We start from the raw sequence: 19,087 nt of genomic DNA on the forward strand, positions 1-19,087 counted from the left end.
ATAAAAACAGTTTACTGCGACAATCACAGCCTAACTCACAAACAATACGAACCATCCTAGAAAATAGGTATGGTATACAGGTCTCAAATGCGCCCCCGTTGCACATCACATCTAATGGCCGAGTTGATAAATTTCATAGGACCCTAGGTGAAATCACACGGTGCATCAAGATAGATCAAAACATAACCGAGACGAGCGACCTTATTCTATTCGCAACAATAGAATATAACAGAACTGTCCAATCGGTTACAAATAAAAAGCCTCATGAAATAGTTCACGCTATTCCAAAGAGGCTCAAGAGAAAACACTTAGGTACTCAAATGCACACAAAGGCAATAAGCAGTACCAAGTAGGCGAAAAAGTCTGGTTAAAAACCAACAGACGCAATAATGGACGGAGACATTACGTTATGGGACGAGTACGGTTACATGGGACGAACGTTACGTCGTACGAGACGTACGCGGACGAGACGAAACACTCGATGGATTTCTTCGTGAAGGAGCACATGAGACGGGTACTTAAAACGGACTTGGAACGAATAGAGACACACGAATGGACACACTAAAGGTACGTCTTGAAAGACGTTGACGTAAGGGAGATTGAAAGTAAACATCCCACAAACTTTAGCGTGTCAGATATTTTAGAGGTAGCTAGCATAAAAACTTTTCAAAATCGAGACCTAATGTACTTTTTAATAAAATTTCCGAAGCCTTAACAAAGTAGAAAAATAAGAATATTCCCGGTACAGCATGAAAATAGAATAAATCTCACCGATGGAAAGGGAAAAGCGGGATGATATCAGAATTTACATGGTATCATATACCGAAAAAATTAAAATAAACGGCACCCTTTACTTCAACAATATCGGAAAATCAAAGAAGAAAACTGCAGTTTCAGCCATGGCCCAAGTAAACGTTCTGAGACATCTAGAGCGCCTTAGTCTGTCATCAATTCACGGAATGAGCGTTAAAAATCTGCAGCACATCAACCACCTTCAATCCCGACTGCCATCAGACAACACCTGGATTTTTTGCTCTGTCTCCTCCACAGCCTCGATAACCGTGGTCATCATCTTCCTTATCTACCGTCTGAAAGCCGAAGGTCAACAACCGTCTAAGACCATTGAATCCGGGGACGTCTTCATCTTAAGACAAGGAGGAGTTAACACGACCAAGTCAGAGAGTTGCAACGACCCGCCGAAATGCCATCCAAGACCGGATGTGCCAACAACAACATCGACGACGCTGAGTCAGGCCAGGAACGCATTTCGCTTTAGCGAAAGCGATGTGCAGGGGTCAGCGTGACGCGAGAAGGGCATGTGCGCGTTGGGTGACCGTCGAAGGCATGTAACTCCAGACGGCACGAGGCGCCGACTAAGCGCTCTGCTGAGACCGCTGCATCCAACCGAAGACTTGGCGGCCTTAATAAATTTGATTTGTAGTCAGTTCGTAACAGAACCAGAATTAAGATCAGTTGGCTCTAATAACAGAACCATTTAATAATACAAACGTATTTGGTTTAATTTATATATATATATATATATATATATATATACATATATATTATATAGTTTTAGTATTGATATGATTATAGTTAAAAGATATAGACGAATAAATATTGCACTTCTGCAGCGATGTGCTGGATATGCATATGCATGGTGATTGATGTAATGGGAAGATTTCACCATCCGGGACGATTCTCAGTTTGACTGTTACTTCTGCTACCGAATCCACCGCCTTGTGGTTCTGGATCAGCTGCGAAATCTTTTCAGCATACTGCGGAGGAACATCGATTTCATCATCTGTATTACTTATGTTACATATACTCATCTGGTTTGGTACCTTAAAAGCCATCTCCCCCAGTGGGGAAGAAAACTTGAAACCGTCGACCGACAGCGAAAAGTCAAACTTTGAGAGGAAATCAGTGACAAGCAGTGCGTCATACTCGATGTCCTTTCCCCAACTACGACGAACTTGTGTGGCATCATCTCCTTATCAACTGCAACCTCAGCGAACTGGGTATGTGATCTTCTTTCACAACCTACGAAGCTTCGGCACACATTTCTCTAATACATTTGGTATTTTGTTGAAGAAGTACTTCCGCATAATGGATACATCAGTTCCCACTGCCACGTAGTTGATGGTGACCTTTTTCAAGCGACTTGTGCTACGTACAACTTGGACGCCAGCAACGGCCTCATAACAATCTCTTGAAATGTGCCCCTTCTTGTTGCAACCTCATTCTACTCTTATAGCTCTTTAGAGGACTTACAACGGTAGAGAGAGTATCTAAAATCACTCCTCATGTTTAGGCCGTACACAACATAGCGGATCACCGAGTGTTCTTCAATCTTGCCAAGTGAAGCAATCTTTTTCATCTTCATTCGTGAAATGATTCCTGCCTGCGTTTCTTGCGATCGCGGAGCTGCTCGATATTCTCCGCTGAATTGCGTCTCCAGCAGCAATGGCATTTCTGAATATTTGTGTACGAATGTAGAAAACAACTTCGCTATGTTCGTTATTTTGGCGCGAGCCCATACATCTGTTTTTTGAATTTCAGAGCATGACAATGGATATATTTGTTGTATGAAAAAATTATAACAGACAATGTTTTCATAAAATTTAATTCTTTAATTTTATTTGAAAAAGTGAAAGTGAGCAATGCCAAGAAAACGCAAAAGGCTAATTAGAGTCGCAGTACAAGTTATGCTCGAAACTTACAAAATAGGAGATACGAAAGAATTAAGAGCCAGAACATACTGAACGCAATGAAGTCAGAAGATTGAGAACAACGACAATTACGCCGTTTCACAGACAATAAACGAACAATGACTAACAACAACAGGTACATCATTTATATCTGATTCATTCCTGCGTCGAGCATTCCAGTATGAGCCCGATATTGAATATTATGCTCATTCAAAAGTGATAATTGGTGATATGGACAAGGAATGTCCGCATTGTCATACTGAGAAATTCAAAAATGAGCCAGCTGGGACAACATTCAGTTGAAGCGTTGAACAGGACATAGAAAAATATTAAAAACAGTGACAAACTATTTGGCAAAACTCTGTTGGTCCTTTCAAGTGATTTCAGACAAACACTTTCAGCCATTCCACGTTCAACATACGCTGATGAGATCAACGATTTCTTAAAATCATCTACATTGTGGAGTAATGTTGAAAAATTCGTTCAAATGCTTCAAGATCCCTCCGCTTGAAACCTTTTCAAAAGTACTCTTAGATATTGGTGATTGAAAAGTTGCTATAGATGAAACTGGATACGTACAATTAACTACCAATTTCTGCACAATCGTTGATTCGCAAGATACTCTCATTGAACAAATATTTGCCGATGTTCACACACAGTACATAAATCATGTTTGGTTTCAGAAAAAGCGATTTTAGCGGCAAAAAATGTAAACGTTGACAATTTAAATTTGAAGATACAAAGGTGCCAGGGAACTTGGTATCGTATAAATCTATTGATACAGTTTGCGACGGCAGCGAAGCACTTAATTATTCCACAGAGTTTTTGAGCTCACTGGATTTGCCAGGCATGCCACCGCATAATAATAATTTAATGGTTAGATCTCCAATTATCTGCTTCGCAATTTGAACACGACCCGGCTGTGCAACGGTACACCATTAGGCATTCAAAAATTAATGAAAACCGTCATCGAAGCCAGGATTTTAAATGGCAAGTTCAGAGGTGAAAATATACTCATACCACGAATTCCTGTTATACCTAGAGATGTGCCAATTCAATTCAAACGTATTCAGTTTCCGATTAGATTGGCATTTGCAATGATTATCAACAAATCCCAAGGTTAAACGATGTCTGTTTGTGGATTAGACTAGAGAACACCATGTTTCTCACACGAACAATTATACGTGGTTTGCTCTCGAGTTGTTTGTGTTAGCTAAAGATGGACGAACAAATAATATTGTTCACGCTATAGCATTAAGAGATTGATATTGTTTAATAGTGCTTATGTTTTAATTGTTTAATTAATGAAATATAATTTTAAGGAATAAATTATAACAACTTAAAAATTATGTTTGCCTTTTGTTATTTTTATATTCCCTCATCGTTCACAGCCCTCAATGCTTATTTCACGCATATACGTCATTCTTACACACAAACAATATACACATTCTAACATACATACATACTTACAATAAGTAAGCTAATTTTGTCTGCACTAGAAATTACTAGGGAATTATTTATTAGCAAAACAACGATTGCCGGGTTAACTATTATATAATACATATATATATAGTGACATCCATAAGTTCAAAGTCTGTCCATAGAATAAACCCAAAGCACGGCTTAATGGAATAAACTCTAAATTGGCTGGGCTGTAACCGAAAACCCTAAACAAATCACCCTCTAGTAGACCAAACATCCGTTGAATAATTTTGTCAATTCAGCATGTTCCCTTTTTCCAAGCCCAGACTCACAAGCTCGAAAAAAATTGTAATTATTCAGTTAAATAAAATTACATGTGTTTGACTTATGAAAATTTCAAACTTATAATTGGCGCAGTCGGTAGGATCAACAAAAAAGCAATTTAGTACGGTACTGATTAATTATTGGATATGCTATACAACCAGCAATCCTTATCAGCCAATTAAAATCAGTGATTTCTAATAAGAATTGATCAGCAAAAGAATCTATGTGGAAGTGGATTTTTTTTTAGATTAAAAAAAAAAATCCTGTGCGGTCGGAAATTCTGTGAACTTTAATAAAACTAAAAAAAAACATCCTTAACTGTGTATACTTATAAACATACCAAAACTTACAACATGGCAGTCCCACAACTTTCAGAGATGCATTTGAATTGGGTCAGATTAAAGAGCTATATGACTATGAGGGCACACTAGCCAATTAACAGGATTTGTCAACCAGGTCGAGCAACTGCCTGACCTTTACCCTACCCATGATGCCGGGCAAGCACACGTAATATATGGAGCAGTGGAACGCCTGATCCCAGGCTCAGCGTTTAAAGTCGTAGTCCAATCAAAAGCAACAACATGGATTTCAATAAACTACACTAGCTACATAATTTAAGGACCGTAGACCATACGTGACCCCTATCCTGGAAGCATAAGTAAGTTTATAGAAAAATTAAAATTACAATACTAGAACATTTAAAAAAAAACTAGAACTAGAGAGCGATCCTATTGACAAGACTAATTACACAGAAATGCTGAAAAGAACAATTAAGACTACAATCGATCGAAAATTGGCAGATAGAATGTATACGTCGAAAGCCAATATTTTAATAGATCGACAAGGCATAAGCAAAGGAACCACTGAAAAATATATCAAAATAATAATCTAAGATACTATAATAACAGACATCACGATTTTGGTACACTATAAAAGTTCCAATTAAATTAAAGAAGAGTTTTATGATGAACCTCACTTCGATATGTCGATATGATAGAAAAGCTAAGATAGATTATGAGAAGGAAACTGTCACTTTACATCTCGATCTCAAATCAATCGACGATGATGTTAGTTAACGTCGCGAAAATAATGAATTACGCGAGTGTAACGAGTGTAGACTTGAACATTTAAGTGTAGAGGAAGTTGAGTGTTTAAAGATGATCCTATATAGTATAGTGTAGTGTACTGAATAGTATAGTATATAGTGTACTGAATACATTCAGTACAAAATAGGAGAAAATTTGACCTTCACATGTACCATTAAAAATGTCATCCAAACTCAGCATGAAGATCCAGTCTACAAAAAACCTTATAAATATCCCCAATGCATTGATCAGGAGGTTATCAAACAAATTAAGGAAATGTAAGAACAAGGTATAATTCGTAAATCGAAATCAACATATTGTTCTCCTATTTGGATGACAGATGCCTTTGAGAAACAAAAGTTTAGAATGGTAATGGATTATAGGAATGTCAATGAAATAACAGTCGACGACAACTTCCCCATTTCCACAGAATGGATGAACCATTCCCACAGAATCGATGAAATATTGGATAAACTTGGGCGATGCCAATATTTGCAACATTAGATTTAGCTAAAAATTTTCACCAAATTCAGATGGATAAAAATTCCATTGCGAAAACAGCCTTTTGAACTAAACATGGGCATTACGAATATACACGCATGCCTTTCGGTTTGAAAAATTCCCCTGCAACATTCTAAAGATGTTTTGGAAGACAATCTACCCAGATTTCATAGTATACTTAAACGACATTATAATATACTCCACTTCATTGGAGAAATATATTCTGTTCCTAAGAAAGGTCTTACAAAACTCAGGGATTTTAAAGTTACAGTAAACAACATCCAAACAAAACTAATGGAATCACAAATTTATAAATTTCCTGTTACTCAAGACATCAAAACAAATAAAATTATTTTTGGGATTATGTGGGTTCAATCGAAAGTTCATTCCTAACTTTGCCAAGGTAGTTAAACCTATGACACTTAAACTGAATAAAAGGCACAGTAATTAATACTAAATGTAAAGATTACATTGAGTCGTTTGGAAGTTTAAACGTTTTGATAACTTCGGATCCGATTTTGATCTACCCAGACATCTCTAAAACATTCTCCTTGACAACTGACACAAGTGATTTAGCCATTGGTGCTGTGTTATCTCAAAGTGATAAACCCGTCTGTTACGCGAGCAGAACGCTGAATGAACATGAGATCAGATGCTATAATTGTAAAAGAATTGTTATCCATTGATTGGGTCTGGGCAACGAAATATTTCAGATTATTCTTGTTTATTTAAATCATAAGCCCTAAAAAGTTATACCAAATTATTAAAATGTATCGAAAAGTTAACCGATATGCGATAGCCGAATGTAAGGACATAGTACTAAAAAAGCATAAATAAGTTTTTAATACAGTAATAGAAAAAACCATTAGCTTTTAGCATTAGTTAAACGCTAAGATTACTATTTCCCAGACAATCAAAAACTAATCCAGAATATCATTAATCAGTATGAAATCTTTAATATAGCGAAAACGGAACATAGAAATGCGAAATTGACATTCGAAACAACTCCGGAGGTATCCAACGTAAGAGAAAAGTACATACGTGATAGACTTCTATCTCACCGGAAACCAAATATTTCTATCATGCATTGACATCTATTCGAAATTTGCATCACTAGTTGATGTAAAAAGTAGAGATTGGTTAGAGGCAAAAAGGGCAATAACAAAAATATTAAACAGCATGGGAAAACCACAGAAGATGAAAGCAGAGAAGGATTCAGCCTTCATGTGCATAGCTTTGCAGAATTGGTAAGAATCAGAATCAGACAGCAGACGAGAAACTGATCATCATTAGAAGACAGATGTACAAGATTTGAAACAATCTTATATGTGTACACTCACAAAACAACACAACCAAAAGATCTCCAGCGAATATCTAATATATCAAAAGAAAATAGACAAAATCGACCAGCTTAATGAGAAAAGAAATGATTCTCCAGTCGACACAAAATGTATCCACGAAGAATTGAACAGCTAAACGATAAGCACTTTGAAGAAACGAACCGCAGTAATACAATAATATGATCTTATTATCAAAATAAGTTACCATAAATCAATATTTGAAAAACAAAAGAAAATTAATGAGAGTAAAAAATTCCAGAACTGAAGAAATCTTAACAATATCACACGCTTCTATATTACATATATATTTATATACAGGATGCGGCAGCATAACTTCCTATTTTAAAGTGCGCGCCATTCAGTTAGTTGATGTCATAGCGGAGCGCTAGTGGTCCCATTCAAGAGGGACTACTGTAAAGTTTTGTCCCGACACAGTTCAGTCGCCATCATGCATTGGAATAGTAAGGAACGTGCCTTTGCCTTTGAGGCCTAATTTTCAAGCGGATGTTCGGTTATTAAAACATAGCGTCATTTAGGAATCGCTTTAATTGAGCCCCGGTGGCTCCCGTCCCAGACCGCAAATCAATTTTTACATGGGTCACTACATTCAGGCAAGTGCGACAAAACGCAGCGTTTTCACCGGACGACAGACCAACGACTAAAAGCTCTGCAGCATAGCGCTGACGAAGTATCATACGCTACGCTTGTGTGCAGCGAAATGCGCTGACACCGTGGGATTTGGCTAAGCGTTGGGCCGCTGAGCTTAGGAGCGGCCGGCACAACCCTGGCCAGTTAGACGAGTTCGTCAGCTGAGCGGTGCTAATTATCAAATCAAAAACTAGTACTTAATTAAAGAAATAAATCAAACTAAGAGTTCGAAGCATGTCAAAGTATTCATTTTTGATATTCTAAAAACCTAAAGCATGGAGTAAGTATTATCGTTTACCTTAACATATATTGATATAATATATGATATTTATATAAACATATTTTATAAATAGCTTAGTCATTCTGGCCATGTTAGTTTCTCCGTCCGTATCTTCTGATTTCAGATATCAGAAACTATAAAAGCTAGAATATAAAAGCAGCGCAAGACTTGTTGACCCATATTGACACGCACACTATATCGCTCACAACCTACTGCAACGCTCACTTTAAAAAATTTATTTCGTTTATTTTAATTATATTACTTTTTATGACTTTTTCTATCGATTTGCCAAATATATTGTGAAATTTGTAGTTTGCGATCCCATTTTCTGAGTAACGGGTATCTGATAGTCGAGAAACTCGACTATAACATTTTCTCTTCTATACAAATTGACTTATTTTCCCGTTAGCATGTATATTTATTACTATTGTTAATGAAAACTTACCTGTGGAGTTATTTCACCGAAAAGTACGATGGCCAATGTGGAAAATATAACAGCAAAGAGTCCAGAAGTTAAACCATCCAGCAGAATGGTAAAAGTTGAGTTTACCAACACATTACCCAAGAGGATACTGCACAAAAGATAATTACCTTGATCACGGACAGGTGCAATCTTTGACGCATATTTTTTTTCTTTTTCCGTACCAGTGTTCCGCAAGATCTAAAGTTTTTAAATATTAAAAGATTTAATTATATATTCTGATATTACCTTTAATTCTGTGCGGTCCATTGACATTAAACCCAAGTTAAGGCCTGAAAACAAAGCCGAAAAGCCCAAACATGTTACGATGATGATTATGGCCAGCCATACAGGTATTAACGGTTCGAATGTTTTTATTTTTAAAAAATCTGAGTTTCCTTGATGTTCCAGAGGCGTCGTCGTTGCAGCTTTGCTGTGCTAAAATATAAAAAGTTTTCATTCGGATTTTATTCTTCTTGCCAATATCAACCGATCCTAAAAAATAATTTGGTCACTCCCCCTCTAATTCCCAAAAACGACTATAATGCTTTCAGCGCTGCACATGATTACAAAAAAAAACTGTTATAATACAAATATTTTTATCTGTAAGCAATTAGGTGAGGCTTGTGATCACTCACGGAAAAAGTCACGTTTTTCCCATCATTCTATGTAGAAGTGCGAGTATCTCTTATTTATTTGTTGATTATTTCTAAAGGATCTGTTTGAAATCACATAGCTCAGTACATCATATATTTTATTATATTTCTCATTGGGAATTTCTCAAAACATTTTTTTTGCAATAAGCTTAGCTTGCGTAGTAGGAACATATAAATTACATTATGAAACGAACATATTAGCTCAACGTCCTCCTAGGGAAACGGAATATCCTTCTGACATCGCAACCTTTTCTCCTTATGGTAAAAACTCGTCATGACGTTCAATTTTCGCTTGATTAAGTGCTTTGGGCCGAGACTTAACTAATATTATACATAAGATATTCCTGACTTCTGTAGCTGTACGAAAGTGTACTATGACAATATGCTTAGCAACATATACCGATGACACAGACGTGTTAGGCTAGGAGTCCAACATTGGGAACATGAGAGTAAAGTGGAATTTTAATCCCAAAACTGCAAGGCCAACACTTTTGAATTATGTTTTCCGTTTTTTTTCGTTCTATTATTTATCTATTTCTATCGGTATACTAAAAGCATTTTGGGCACGACCACAAACGCCGAAAATTCTGAAAAACGGTTTTCATTTCAACGGGTATCTCTCTTGTTTAAAATAGCTTCCTAGCTTCAAAGCGAACGGTCGTGTTTTTTTTTGGACTCCGAATTTATTTTGTGTTTGTCAAACAAGCCGAGGTTTTTAATAATTTTCTTTTATTATCATATATTGTTAACATAATTATTTAATAGCCGTGCGCTTCGCGGGTGATTCTTTGTGATTTGTGCAGTAGTTTAAACAAAGAAACTAACTCTCGCATATTTTGTCTTTCTGTTTTGTTTACTCTCCCTTTCGTGCGTTGTTCTCTTTGTTGTTTGGTGTTGTTTTTGTATGCACATAAACTGCACTGTGCATCTATTCTCTCGCTCTTACTCTCTCACTCTTTCGCTCTCCCACACAAAATCTAAAATTTCTGAGCGTGCAGACTGTCTTGCGGTTCTTTTAATAGCTCGATTGAATGTTTTGAGCTTCTTGCACCGTGGTCTGATTTTACACAATTATTTATTACAAATAATAAATGTTGTCTGTTTTTATAAAAATTGCTGCCACGTTATAAAACCTGAGCAGCCAAAAATGATTTGTTGGCTATGTGATAGAATGGTGCATACTAAGTGCGCTGGTTTTATTGGCCGAACCAGTGATGACCTAGCAAGAGGTCAAAATCGAAATCTCCAAAGCGCAAAAAAGCCGCTGGTGGTAGGCTGCCTAAGGCGAACGCCCCGCAACGACGGGCAAATGATCAACAGGAATCCACTGTCAATCGCAGCAAATCCGCATATGTTGCTAAAAAAGATTCGGAGAAATCCGATCAATCCGCTTGGGAGGGACCCCCCCCCCCCCTGGGATTACTAAAGATTCCGAATTTTCTGCACTGGTTTCTCAAGCAGTGATTCCACCTGTCCCGATTAGTTTACCACAAGGGAGCATTGAGTCCGGACTACCGGCACAAGGTGGCACTTCAGAAATACAATCTGCAGGGCCAAAACCCCTCGCGGTGGTTCCACTAAGGAAACAAATTTTCGTTTCTCGGCTTTCCCCTGATCAAACATCGTCTGATTTATTGTCTTATATAGAAGACAAAACAAAAGCCGATAATATGAAAGTGGAAAAATTTAACCTCCTTTAACGCTAGGGACATATCATCTTTCAAGATATTTGTCCCAAACGAGCTTTTTTCGACCATATGTTCGGGTGATTTTTGGCCGGATAGTATGGTGGTAAAAGAGTTCTAAGCTAAGGTTAAAAAATAGGAAAAAGGGGCCCGTGGGAATTAAGCTTTCCTCACGTGGCCAGACCACTGCACCATCCGCCTCTTCATCTTCTTCCTCTTCAAAAAACTAACAACGAATCTTACTATCTCCTATCAAAATGTTAGAGGCTTGCGTAGCAAATTAACCAAATTGTATTGTGATAGTCCTTTATTTGCATCCCATAATAGTGTTCACAGAGACTTGGTTAAAGCCAGAAATACTTAACTCCGAAGTCTTCCCAGGTATGTACACAATATATAGGTATAACCGTCCCTCCAGAATGTGAGGTGGAGTCTTAATTGCGGTTAAATCTGCCCTCGCGTCGGAGGAGTTTCTTTTTGACGAGTCCCGTAACTCTGAATTCATATGCGTAAGGCTGTCTTTTTTCGACAGATCAGTTTATATTACGTGCTTGTATAATCCACCATCTTCGGAATTCCCAGAATATCTGAATCATCTGTCCGCTATCCAATCCATCTTAAATAAAATATCTGACAGGGACCAATTGGTAGTTCTGGGTGATTTTAATATACCTGGTGATTTTAATTTAAAAATAATTTAATATTATATAATATAATATATATAATTTAAATATTAAAAATACCTGTTCTTAGTCCTTTCTTTCTAAATATGCTCAATGCTCAGCGCCACAGGAATTATTTAAACCGTTTCAAGTTCCAGTTCGCACAGAATCCGAAACAGTTTTATAATTTCTTTAACACTAAGCGAAAAACAATTTCTTACCCTTCTTCGCTATTTTTTTTTAAACACTACGGTAACATCGGATTAGGCAATAGCCGATATATTCGCCAAGTTTTTTCAAACAACATATTCAACTTTACCTTATTCTGAACAGCCATACTCTTGTGCGGTATCTAAGTCGAATCTAACTTTTTGACCCACTATAAAAGAAAGCTTACTGCTTAACGATCTTCAGCGTGTTAAACCGGTCTATTCGCCAGGCTGTGTGCTCAGATTGTGTTTGGAAGGCTTGTGAAATCCCCACTGAAACCGTTTACCTTATCTCTGGAATCTCGGGAACAGTTCCCTCATATATGGAAGGAGTCCTTTGCAATCCCTCTTCATAAAATTGTCGGTATGAATTAAGAAACATAACACAATAATAATAAATATTAGTTAACCAATTAGTGGAAATGAGAACGTGAGAAATAAAATGAGAATACATGAAAAAATTTTTAAAGAGTATAGAAGTGACCGTTTTGGGCTTGTTGTAGGTGTTAACAAGGGTGTGGCCAAAGTGCTTTTGGAGTACCGATAGGAATTGGCAAAAAAAAAAAAACAATAAAACGAAAGTAAGTCAAAACAATCAATACAAAAATAACAAAATTTCAAAATATTTGTATATCCGTTACAACCAAAACTACCGCGACCAAAAAAAATATATAGAAAAATAGAAAATTGTTTTTTAAATATTATTAGTCTTGTAAAATTCTATCGATGTGTCAAAAACTTGCCACGCCTACGCTTACGCCCTATAGCCGCCGAACACGCCCACAGTTTTAAACAATCCCCAATATCTATATATATCCGAGAAATCCGTATCCCTAATTTGTTTTAATCCGCTGCTCAGTACATATCTCTAAAACAAGAATTTGTGGAGAAAAATATTCCTTTGTCTATTTCTTTTTTTGTACGGTATTTGAGGCCGGGAAATCATTTGATTGGATTAATGAAAAAACAGAAAAAAACAATAGATAGAAGATAGCTCTTAATATCCCACTTTAGTTTAGCAATAGTTAAAATTGCTTTATTGTCTCGATTGACTGATTCAAAAATCTGTAGGTACTTGAAGCTTATTTTACTACGCCTACTGCTTCTTAGCGCTTGAAGAACATGTATAGAAATTTTGAATAGCTGAGTATTCTTCCCATAAAGAGAATATAAACTGTGTCTGAGTTAGTCCGAAGTCTTCAATTTCTTAAAATGGTCAAAAGAAACTACAAAAAAACAGGAAAATGTTATAGACGAGTTCCCTCACTATCAGATACCCATTACTTTAGACACTGAGTAATGGTATATATGGTATGTGTTTAGACATGATAAGTAGGCAAACTATAAATATGTTCTAATTATGGGCTGCAATAAACATGTCACTGGACAGCATAAGTGGCAACTACAGATAAGTACGATTGCAGCGGCCTATTGCCGAAGTGTCAAGAGTGTCATAGGCCTCAAACATAGATTTAAGAATAAAACTCAGCTGCATTTACCAACGCAGAATGCGGCGTCTTACAAGCGCTGCATTATACAATTAGATAATAAGAACCTATGTAAGAATGAATAAAAGGCGAAACCCTCGCAGCAGCGAGTCAGTTAGATTCAAACACCCGAATTGAACTCATTAAGTGTACGCACAAGTTTATAGAGTGAACACTCAGCAAGTGGGAATGCGAACGCAAACTTTAATAATTTTTCTGATATCGATAAATTTTGGGAATAAAATGATAAAAAATATAAAAATTGTTTAAGTGTGAGTTTTACCGTTTTGTAGGTGAAAGGAAGGGCGTGGCCAGTGTTTTTGGTAGACAAACAATAAGACGAAGAAAAATCTAAATATGTTTCAAAAAGGTGGGTGTGGCAGCATGGCTCAACAAACTTGCGCTTTGTCTGTCTCTAGAATCTGTATGTTTAATCTCAACCTTCTAGCTTTTATTGTTACTAAGATCGAAACGTTCGTACTGACAGACGGATATGACCAGAAAGAAAGAAAAGAAAGGCTTTTGATCCTGATCAAGAATATAAATATATAATTATATGGTCGGAAACGGTTCCTTCGGCCTGTTACATACTTTTCAAGGAATCAAAAATAGGGTATACCTTCTACTTTTTAAGCAACTGGTATAATTATTATATTTGAATTAATAAGAAATCAAATCATAGTTTTCTTGTTTTGTTCTTCTTCGGTATATTTTATTATTTTAATTGTTTAATTAAGGCGTGTGTATAAGCTAGCTTTCTTTTTTATTAAATATAAGGCAATAGGAGTTCTACACCACCTTATAGAAAAATAAACTTAAAAACTTACATTTGTCGTTTTCTCAGCTGTTTTGGCACAAATAAAAAATTCATTTATAAATGATGGAAACTTTACTGAGTAAAGTGCTGAAAATCCGTTGCTTGATACTTCTATCGGTGTAAACAGATCAGTAGCTGGCTTTAGACATGGACCGCCATAATCGTTTTTTTCATTTGTAAACGTAATAGCTGTATTTTCTTCTAATCCGCTACCAAACACTCGAAATTGTTGTTCCTTGTCTACTAACACAGTTGGTATTCCGTTTTTAGTTTCTACTGTTTCGTCCTCCAAACGAATTCCAACTATACGAAAAGAATTCGCAATGGTTCGCCGTGTCCGTGAACTGAAATAATAAAATTATATTTTGAGTTGTTAACAATTATGTGCTTAATGGTATTGTTATAGTTTTTATAATTGTTTTCCTTTTATTTCGAAATAAAATTGCACTATTAACTATTAAATTGCGCTTATAAGACGTGAGTCTAAACAAGATGAATAACCAACCTGAACCTAGAAGTTATTCACTTGACAGCTGTTAAGTCTTCTAGTTCTTCTCGAGATAAACACCCTTTAGGAAGGTCCAAAATGACATCTCTGAACAAAATTATTGCAATAGCTAGCAGATACATTGCAGCTGGCAAAACGGGTCAATTGAAAAGATTTCGGCCTACCATAGTAAAAATAATTTTTTTTAGCTATATTCGTTTATAGGCTATACTAGATTCGTTGTATATAATGTAACAGGCAGAAGGAAACGTTTCCGGCTATATAAAGTATACATATTCTAGCCAGATTTTACTGACAAAGGCGCAGCGCAAGTTTTTTGGCCCATTTTGCCACTCTAACGCCCACAAACCGCACAAAACTGCCACGCCCACACTTTTGAAAAACATGTTGATATTCTTTCACATATGTATTAGTTTTGTAAATTTCTATCGTTTTGCAAAAAAAAAAAACTTTTTGCCAATTTGGAAAAAGTTTTAAATGTTTTCCTATTTTATTCCCCAATATCTATCGATATCCCAGAAAATTGATGAAAGAAATCGCATTCGCACGCACACCATCTGAGTAACGGGTATCTGATAGTCGAGGAACTCTCTTGTTTTCATCTATGTATGTTCGTATTATTTTTATGAAATTTTTTTAAAAGTATTTTCTTTTCTTCTTTTTTCTAATGATGTGAAAGATACTGCTCCTCCTCTATAAAAAATTTCCGTCTGTACGTTGAGATCTCAGGAACTATAAAAGCTAGATGGTTGAGATTCAGCGTTAGAGATTCCGCAAAAAACTGCTACGCCCACAATTTTGAAATACATATGTTGACATTTTTATTTGTCTTGTATATTTCTATCGATTTGCAAAAAAATGTGCCACGCTCACTCTAACGCGTGACGAATGACGAATTACGGAGTGAAGTGATGGTCATGTTTCATCCATTGTCACAAATCGATCATCTTCAGAAACTGCTTCGAATCATCAACGCTTAGTTGTGATTGGTCAAAACTCGCGCGGCACCCACTTTGCACAGAGCCTTCTCATTCCCAAATACCCGTTACCGAGTAGAGTAAAAGCAAAGACACTAGAATAACAAGATGCGTAACGCCATACGATTTTTTGGCACACGATTTTTTCGCCGTCGCTCTAGAGGTGGCTCCAGGCTCTCTCGAATTTTTATTCGAGAGCGGAGAGCGCTACAGCGAACAGCTCTTTTCTACGCATACAGTGATAGCAGACAACTGTATGTCTGCACACGTATGCTCATGCATTGTTAATTTGACAAAATATGCCATTCACCTTAGAAGTTCTTTGACTTTAAATCTATATTATTTTTGATCAATTAACACCATGCGCAAAGATTCTTGTTTTGCATTGCCTTAACGTTATTATTAATTGAAAATAGATTAGAAATAGCCAAATCTAGGTACATATATCCACAAAAATAAATTTCAAAAATGACTATATTAAAATATTTGTCATTGAGTATTCAGCTTGCGGCGTGTGAAAATTAACCAGGCAATGATTGTTGATTGCTTGTGTCCGCACTTCGTGCCTCAAGATATGACTTTTGCAATAAACAGTTTTCATATTTTTATTTATTTTATAAATTTTTATTTTCTTTTACGTATTATTTTTATGAAATATTTATTTCTTAATGTAATCTCTTCTTTTTGAAAAATTTATGTTTTAAATTAAAGTAATTATAATAATTTCCTTTGTATTTGCTTTAACTATTAAGTATATTTATTAAGTCATTTGACTTATGTAAATGAACAATTTTTATTATTTGAAATGCACATTAGATTCAGTTGTTTTTCAGTTTCAGTTCTTTTTTTGTATATTCCAATTTGATATTTTTAAAAAGCGCGCAATTTCTTTATATTGCTACGAAATTGGCCAAAACTCACCAAATATGTAAATTCGTTTCTTCGATCAGAATTGATTTCGTCCCGAAAATCGTATTTTAGCACAACACGCACACATATAGGCGTTCTCTTCTCTTTTTTTACGCACACAAGCAAGAAAATTCTATTTTTATATTTCTTACGCTCTTAGCGTTCACAATTCGTTCACAAATCTATGTACATATTATCACAAAAATAAATTTCAAAAATGACTTTATATAAGAATATTTGTCATTAGAATATTCATCTTGCGGCATGTGAAAAATTAATAAGGCAATGATTGTTGAGTGCTTGTGTCCGCACTTCGTGCCTCAAGATATGAACAAAGCAAAGACACTAGAATAATTCTAGTGTCTTTGATATGACTTTTGCAATAAACAGTTCTCATATTTTTATGAAATTTATGAAATTACAGTAGTTATAATAATTTCTATTGTACTTCCTTTAATTATTTAGTATATTTATTAAGTCATTTAACATTAAAAGTGTTTATAAAAAAAAAAATTTCGCTTTAAAAAATTGTCAGATGAGAGATAAATTAGAATTAAACATAAATATAAATGTGTAAACGGTAGCTTAAAAGGCTTTAAAATTATAATAGTCAGGGCTCGAATTTTTAAAAATTATTTTATTTTATCATATTGCTACGAAATTGGCAAAAACTACCCTAATATGTCAATGTAAATTCGTTTCTTCGATCAGAATTGATTTCGGTCCGAAAATCTTCTAGCACAACACGCACACATATACACGTTCTCGTCTCTTGTTTTTACTTACACAAGCAAGCAAATTCTATTTTTAGATTTCTTACGCTCTCAGCGGAAAGAGATCAATTTTGGCCGTCACTAAAAAGTGGCTGCATAGTGCCAAACCAATGTATGGCAGTTACATCTTTTTATTCTAGTGTCTTTGTCTAAACCTTATCCGACCGGGCTAAAACTTTACAAATTTAAGTTTTACACCAAAACGAACAATTTGAGACCATGAGACCTTTAATTTTCGAATTTTGTTTTGTTTCGATATTGTTTTCGCGAGAAACAAGCTAAAAAAAATTGTATATCTTCAGTAATTTGGTCCGATCTTCACCTTGCAATAAAATAATAGATTCAAATGTCAAATGTCTCACTTAATATGTGTACAGGTAAAAATTAAACAAATGTAAAGATACCGGGTATTATTATTTTTAAATAGTAAGGTACTCGTATTTATTTCTTTAATGTAATTTAAATCAACAGTTTAAAGTAAATTAACTTTAAAAGTCGGATTTGGCATTCTTTATAAGTTTTTTTGTATAATGGGCCGTAAAAAAGGTTTAACCGCTTTTTGGAAGAGTGAAAAAAAGAAAGAATGCTATAGTCGAGTTCCCCAACTATCGGATACTCCTAACTCAGCTACTCCTTTGCGAATTACAGGCCCCTCCTCTGTTACACTTGTTGCATTCGAACGTCTTTGCTTGTTTGTTTGCAGCGTTTTCTAAATTTATATTGAAAATTATATCTTACTGACAGTAAAGAAACCAATAAGTACTATACTTATGTAATCGATTTAACATTTTAAGCGGTTGTCGGCATTCCGAACAGGTCTAGAAATAAGCGGTTCGCAACCAGAAATATCTGGCTAGTTAAGAATACATAAGTACATATGTATGTATGCATTTCTTCGCTTTTCTTTGCAGCCTTTTCCAAATTTCTATTGAAAATTATTTACAACTGATAGTGAAGAAAACGAAAAATATTAAACCGCTTATGTAATCGATTTATAAAAACATTGGTGACTGTATGGATGTTTCTCAGGTCTAGGTATAAGCAGTTTACAGCCAGATATATCTGGATAGCTATCAAAATATAAGAAATATATACATACATATGAACATATTGAACGCTTCTTAAAAAATGTAGCGATATATGTAAGAGATATGGTATTTTGATATTTTAAAGAAATTATGATATGAGGTTATAATGAGTACATTGTTTTAATGCGAAAACTTGCCTTGATAAGTTTTGTGATAAGTTGAAGTCATTCGCTTTCTGCAGCAATAATTTATTACTTGTATCCACAGAAGTTCCATTTATACCGTTGGCGAAAATAATTATTGTAATAAATGATATGAAATATGTGTTCATTTTAATCGAACAGAGCAATATATATACTCTGTCTATTAAGTTTATAATATTCAACCGTGTTGGGCTGTAATCTTCTAGGATTAAAAAAACAATAAGTCGTATCCACTTATTAAAGAAACTAATTTTACCGGTGTATTTTAGGAGTTCAGCCCATTTAGTGTGTATTTCACACATGTGTATGCACTGATTACGATTTTTCATACTTCTCTCCTGGGAGTATTTTATTGGCATCTGTCACTACCACTTTTATATTTACTGGAAAAACTGTCTATTAGAA

The 19,087-nt window shown here is 35.3% G+C and overlaps 1 protein-coding gene across 4 annotated transcripts in view; it reads right to left on the reverse strand.

Annotated features, from left to right (window-relative positions):
• The window catches only part of uex (unextended), a 49,141-nt gene that overhangs the window by 23,973 nt on the left and 6,081 nt on the right, over positions 1 to 19,087 (reverse strand). For 2 of the 4 annotated variants that reach the window (NM_001301215.1, NM_001276233.2), the window contains exons 2-6: positions 18,939 to 19,078; positions 18,677 to 18,881; positions 14,295 to 14,628; positions 9,018 to 9,206; positions 8,754 to 8,969 (exon numbers count right to left, since the gene is read on the reverse strand). In NM_001301215.1, the coding sequence (NP_001288144.1) occupies positions 8,754 to 8,969; positions 9,018 to 9,206; positions 14,295 to 14,628; positions 18,677 to 18,810 (873 nt within the window). In that variant the 5' untranslated portion in view covers positions 18,811 to 18,881; positions 18,939 to 19,078. Of the gene's footprint in view, positions 1 to 8,753; positions 8,970 to 9,017; positions 9,207 to 14,294; positions 14,629 to 18,676; positions 19,079 to 19,087 lie in introns of all 4 variants that reach the window. The other 2 variants (NM_001110920.4, NM_001110921.4) reach the window with 2 other exon arrangements.

This window comes from Drosophila melanogaster, chromosome 2R (genome assembly GCF_000001215.4).
Source record: "Drosophila melanogaster chromosome 2R".
NCBI classification, from domain to species: Eukaryota; Metazoa; Arthropoda; class Insecta; order Diptera; family Drosophilidae; genus Drosophila; species Drosophila melanogaster.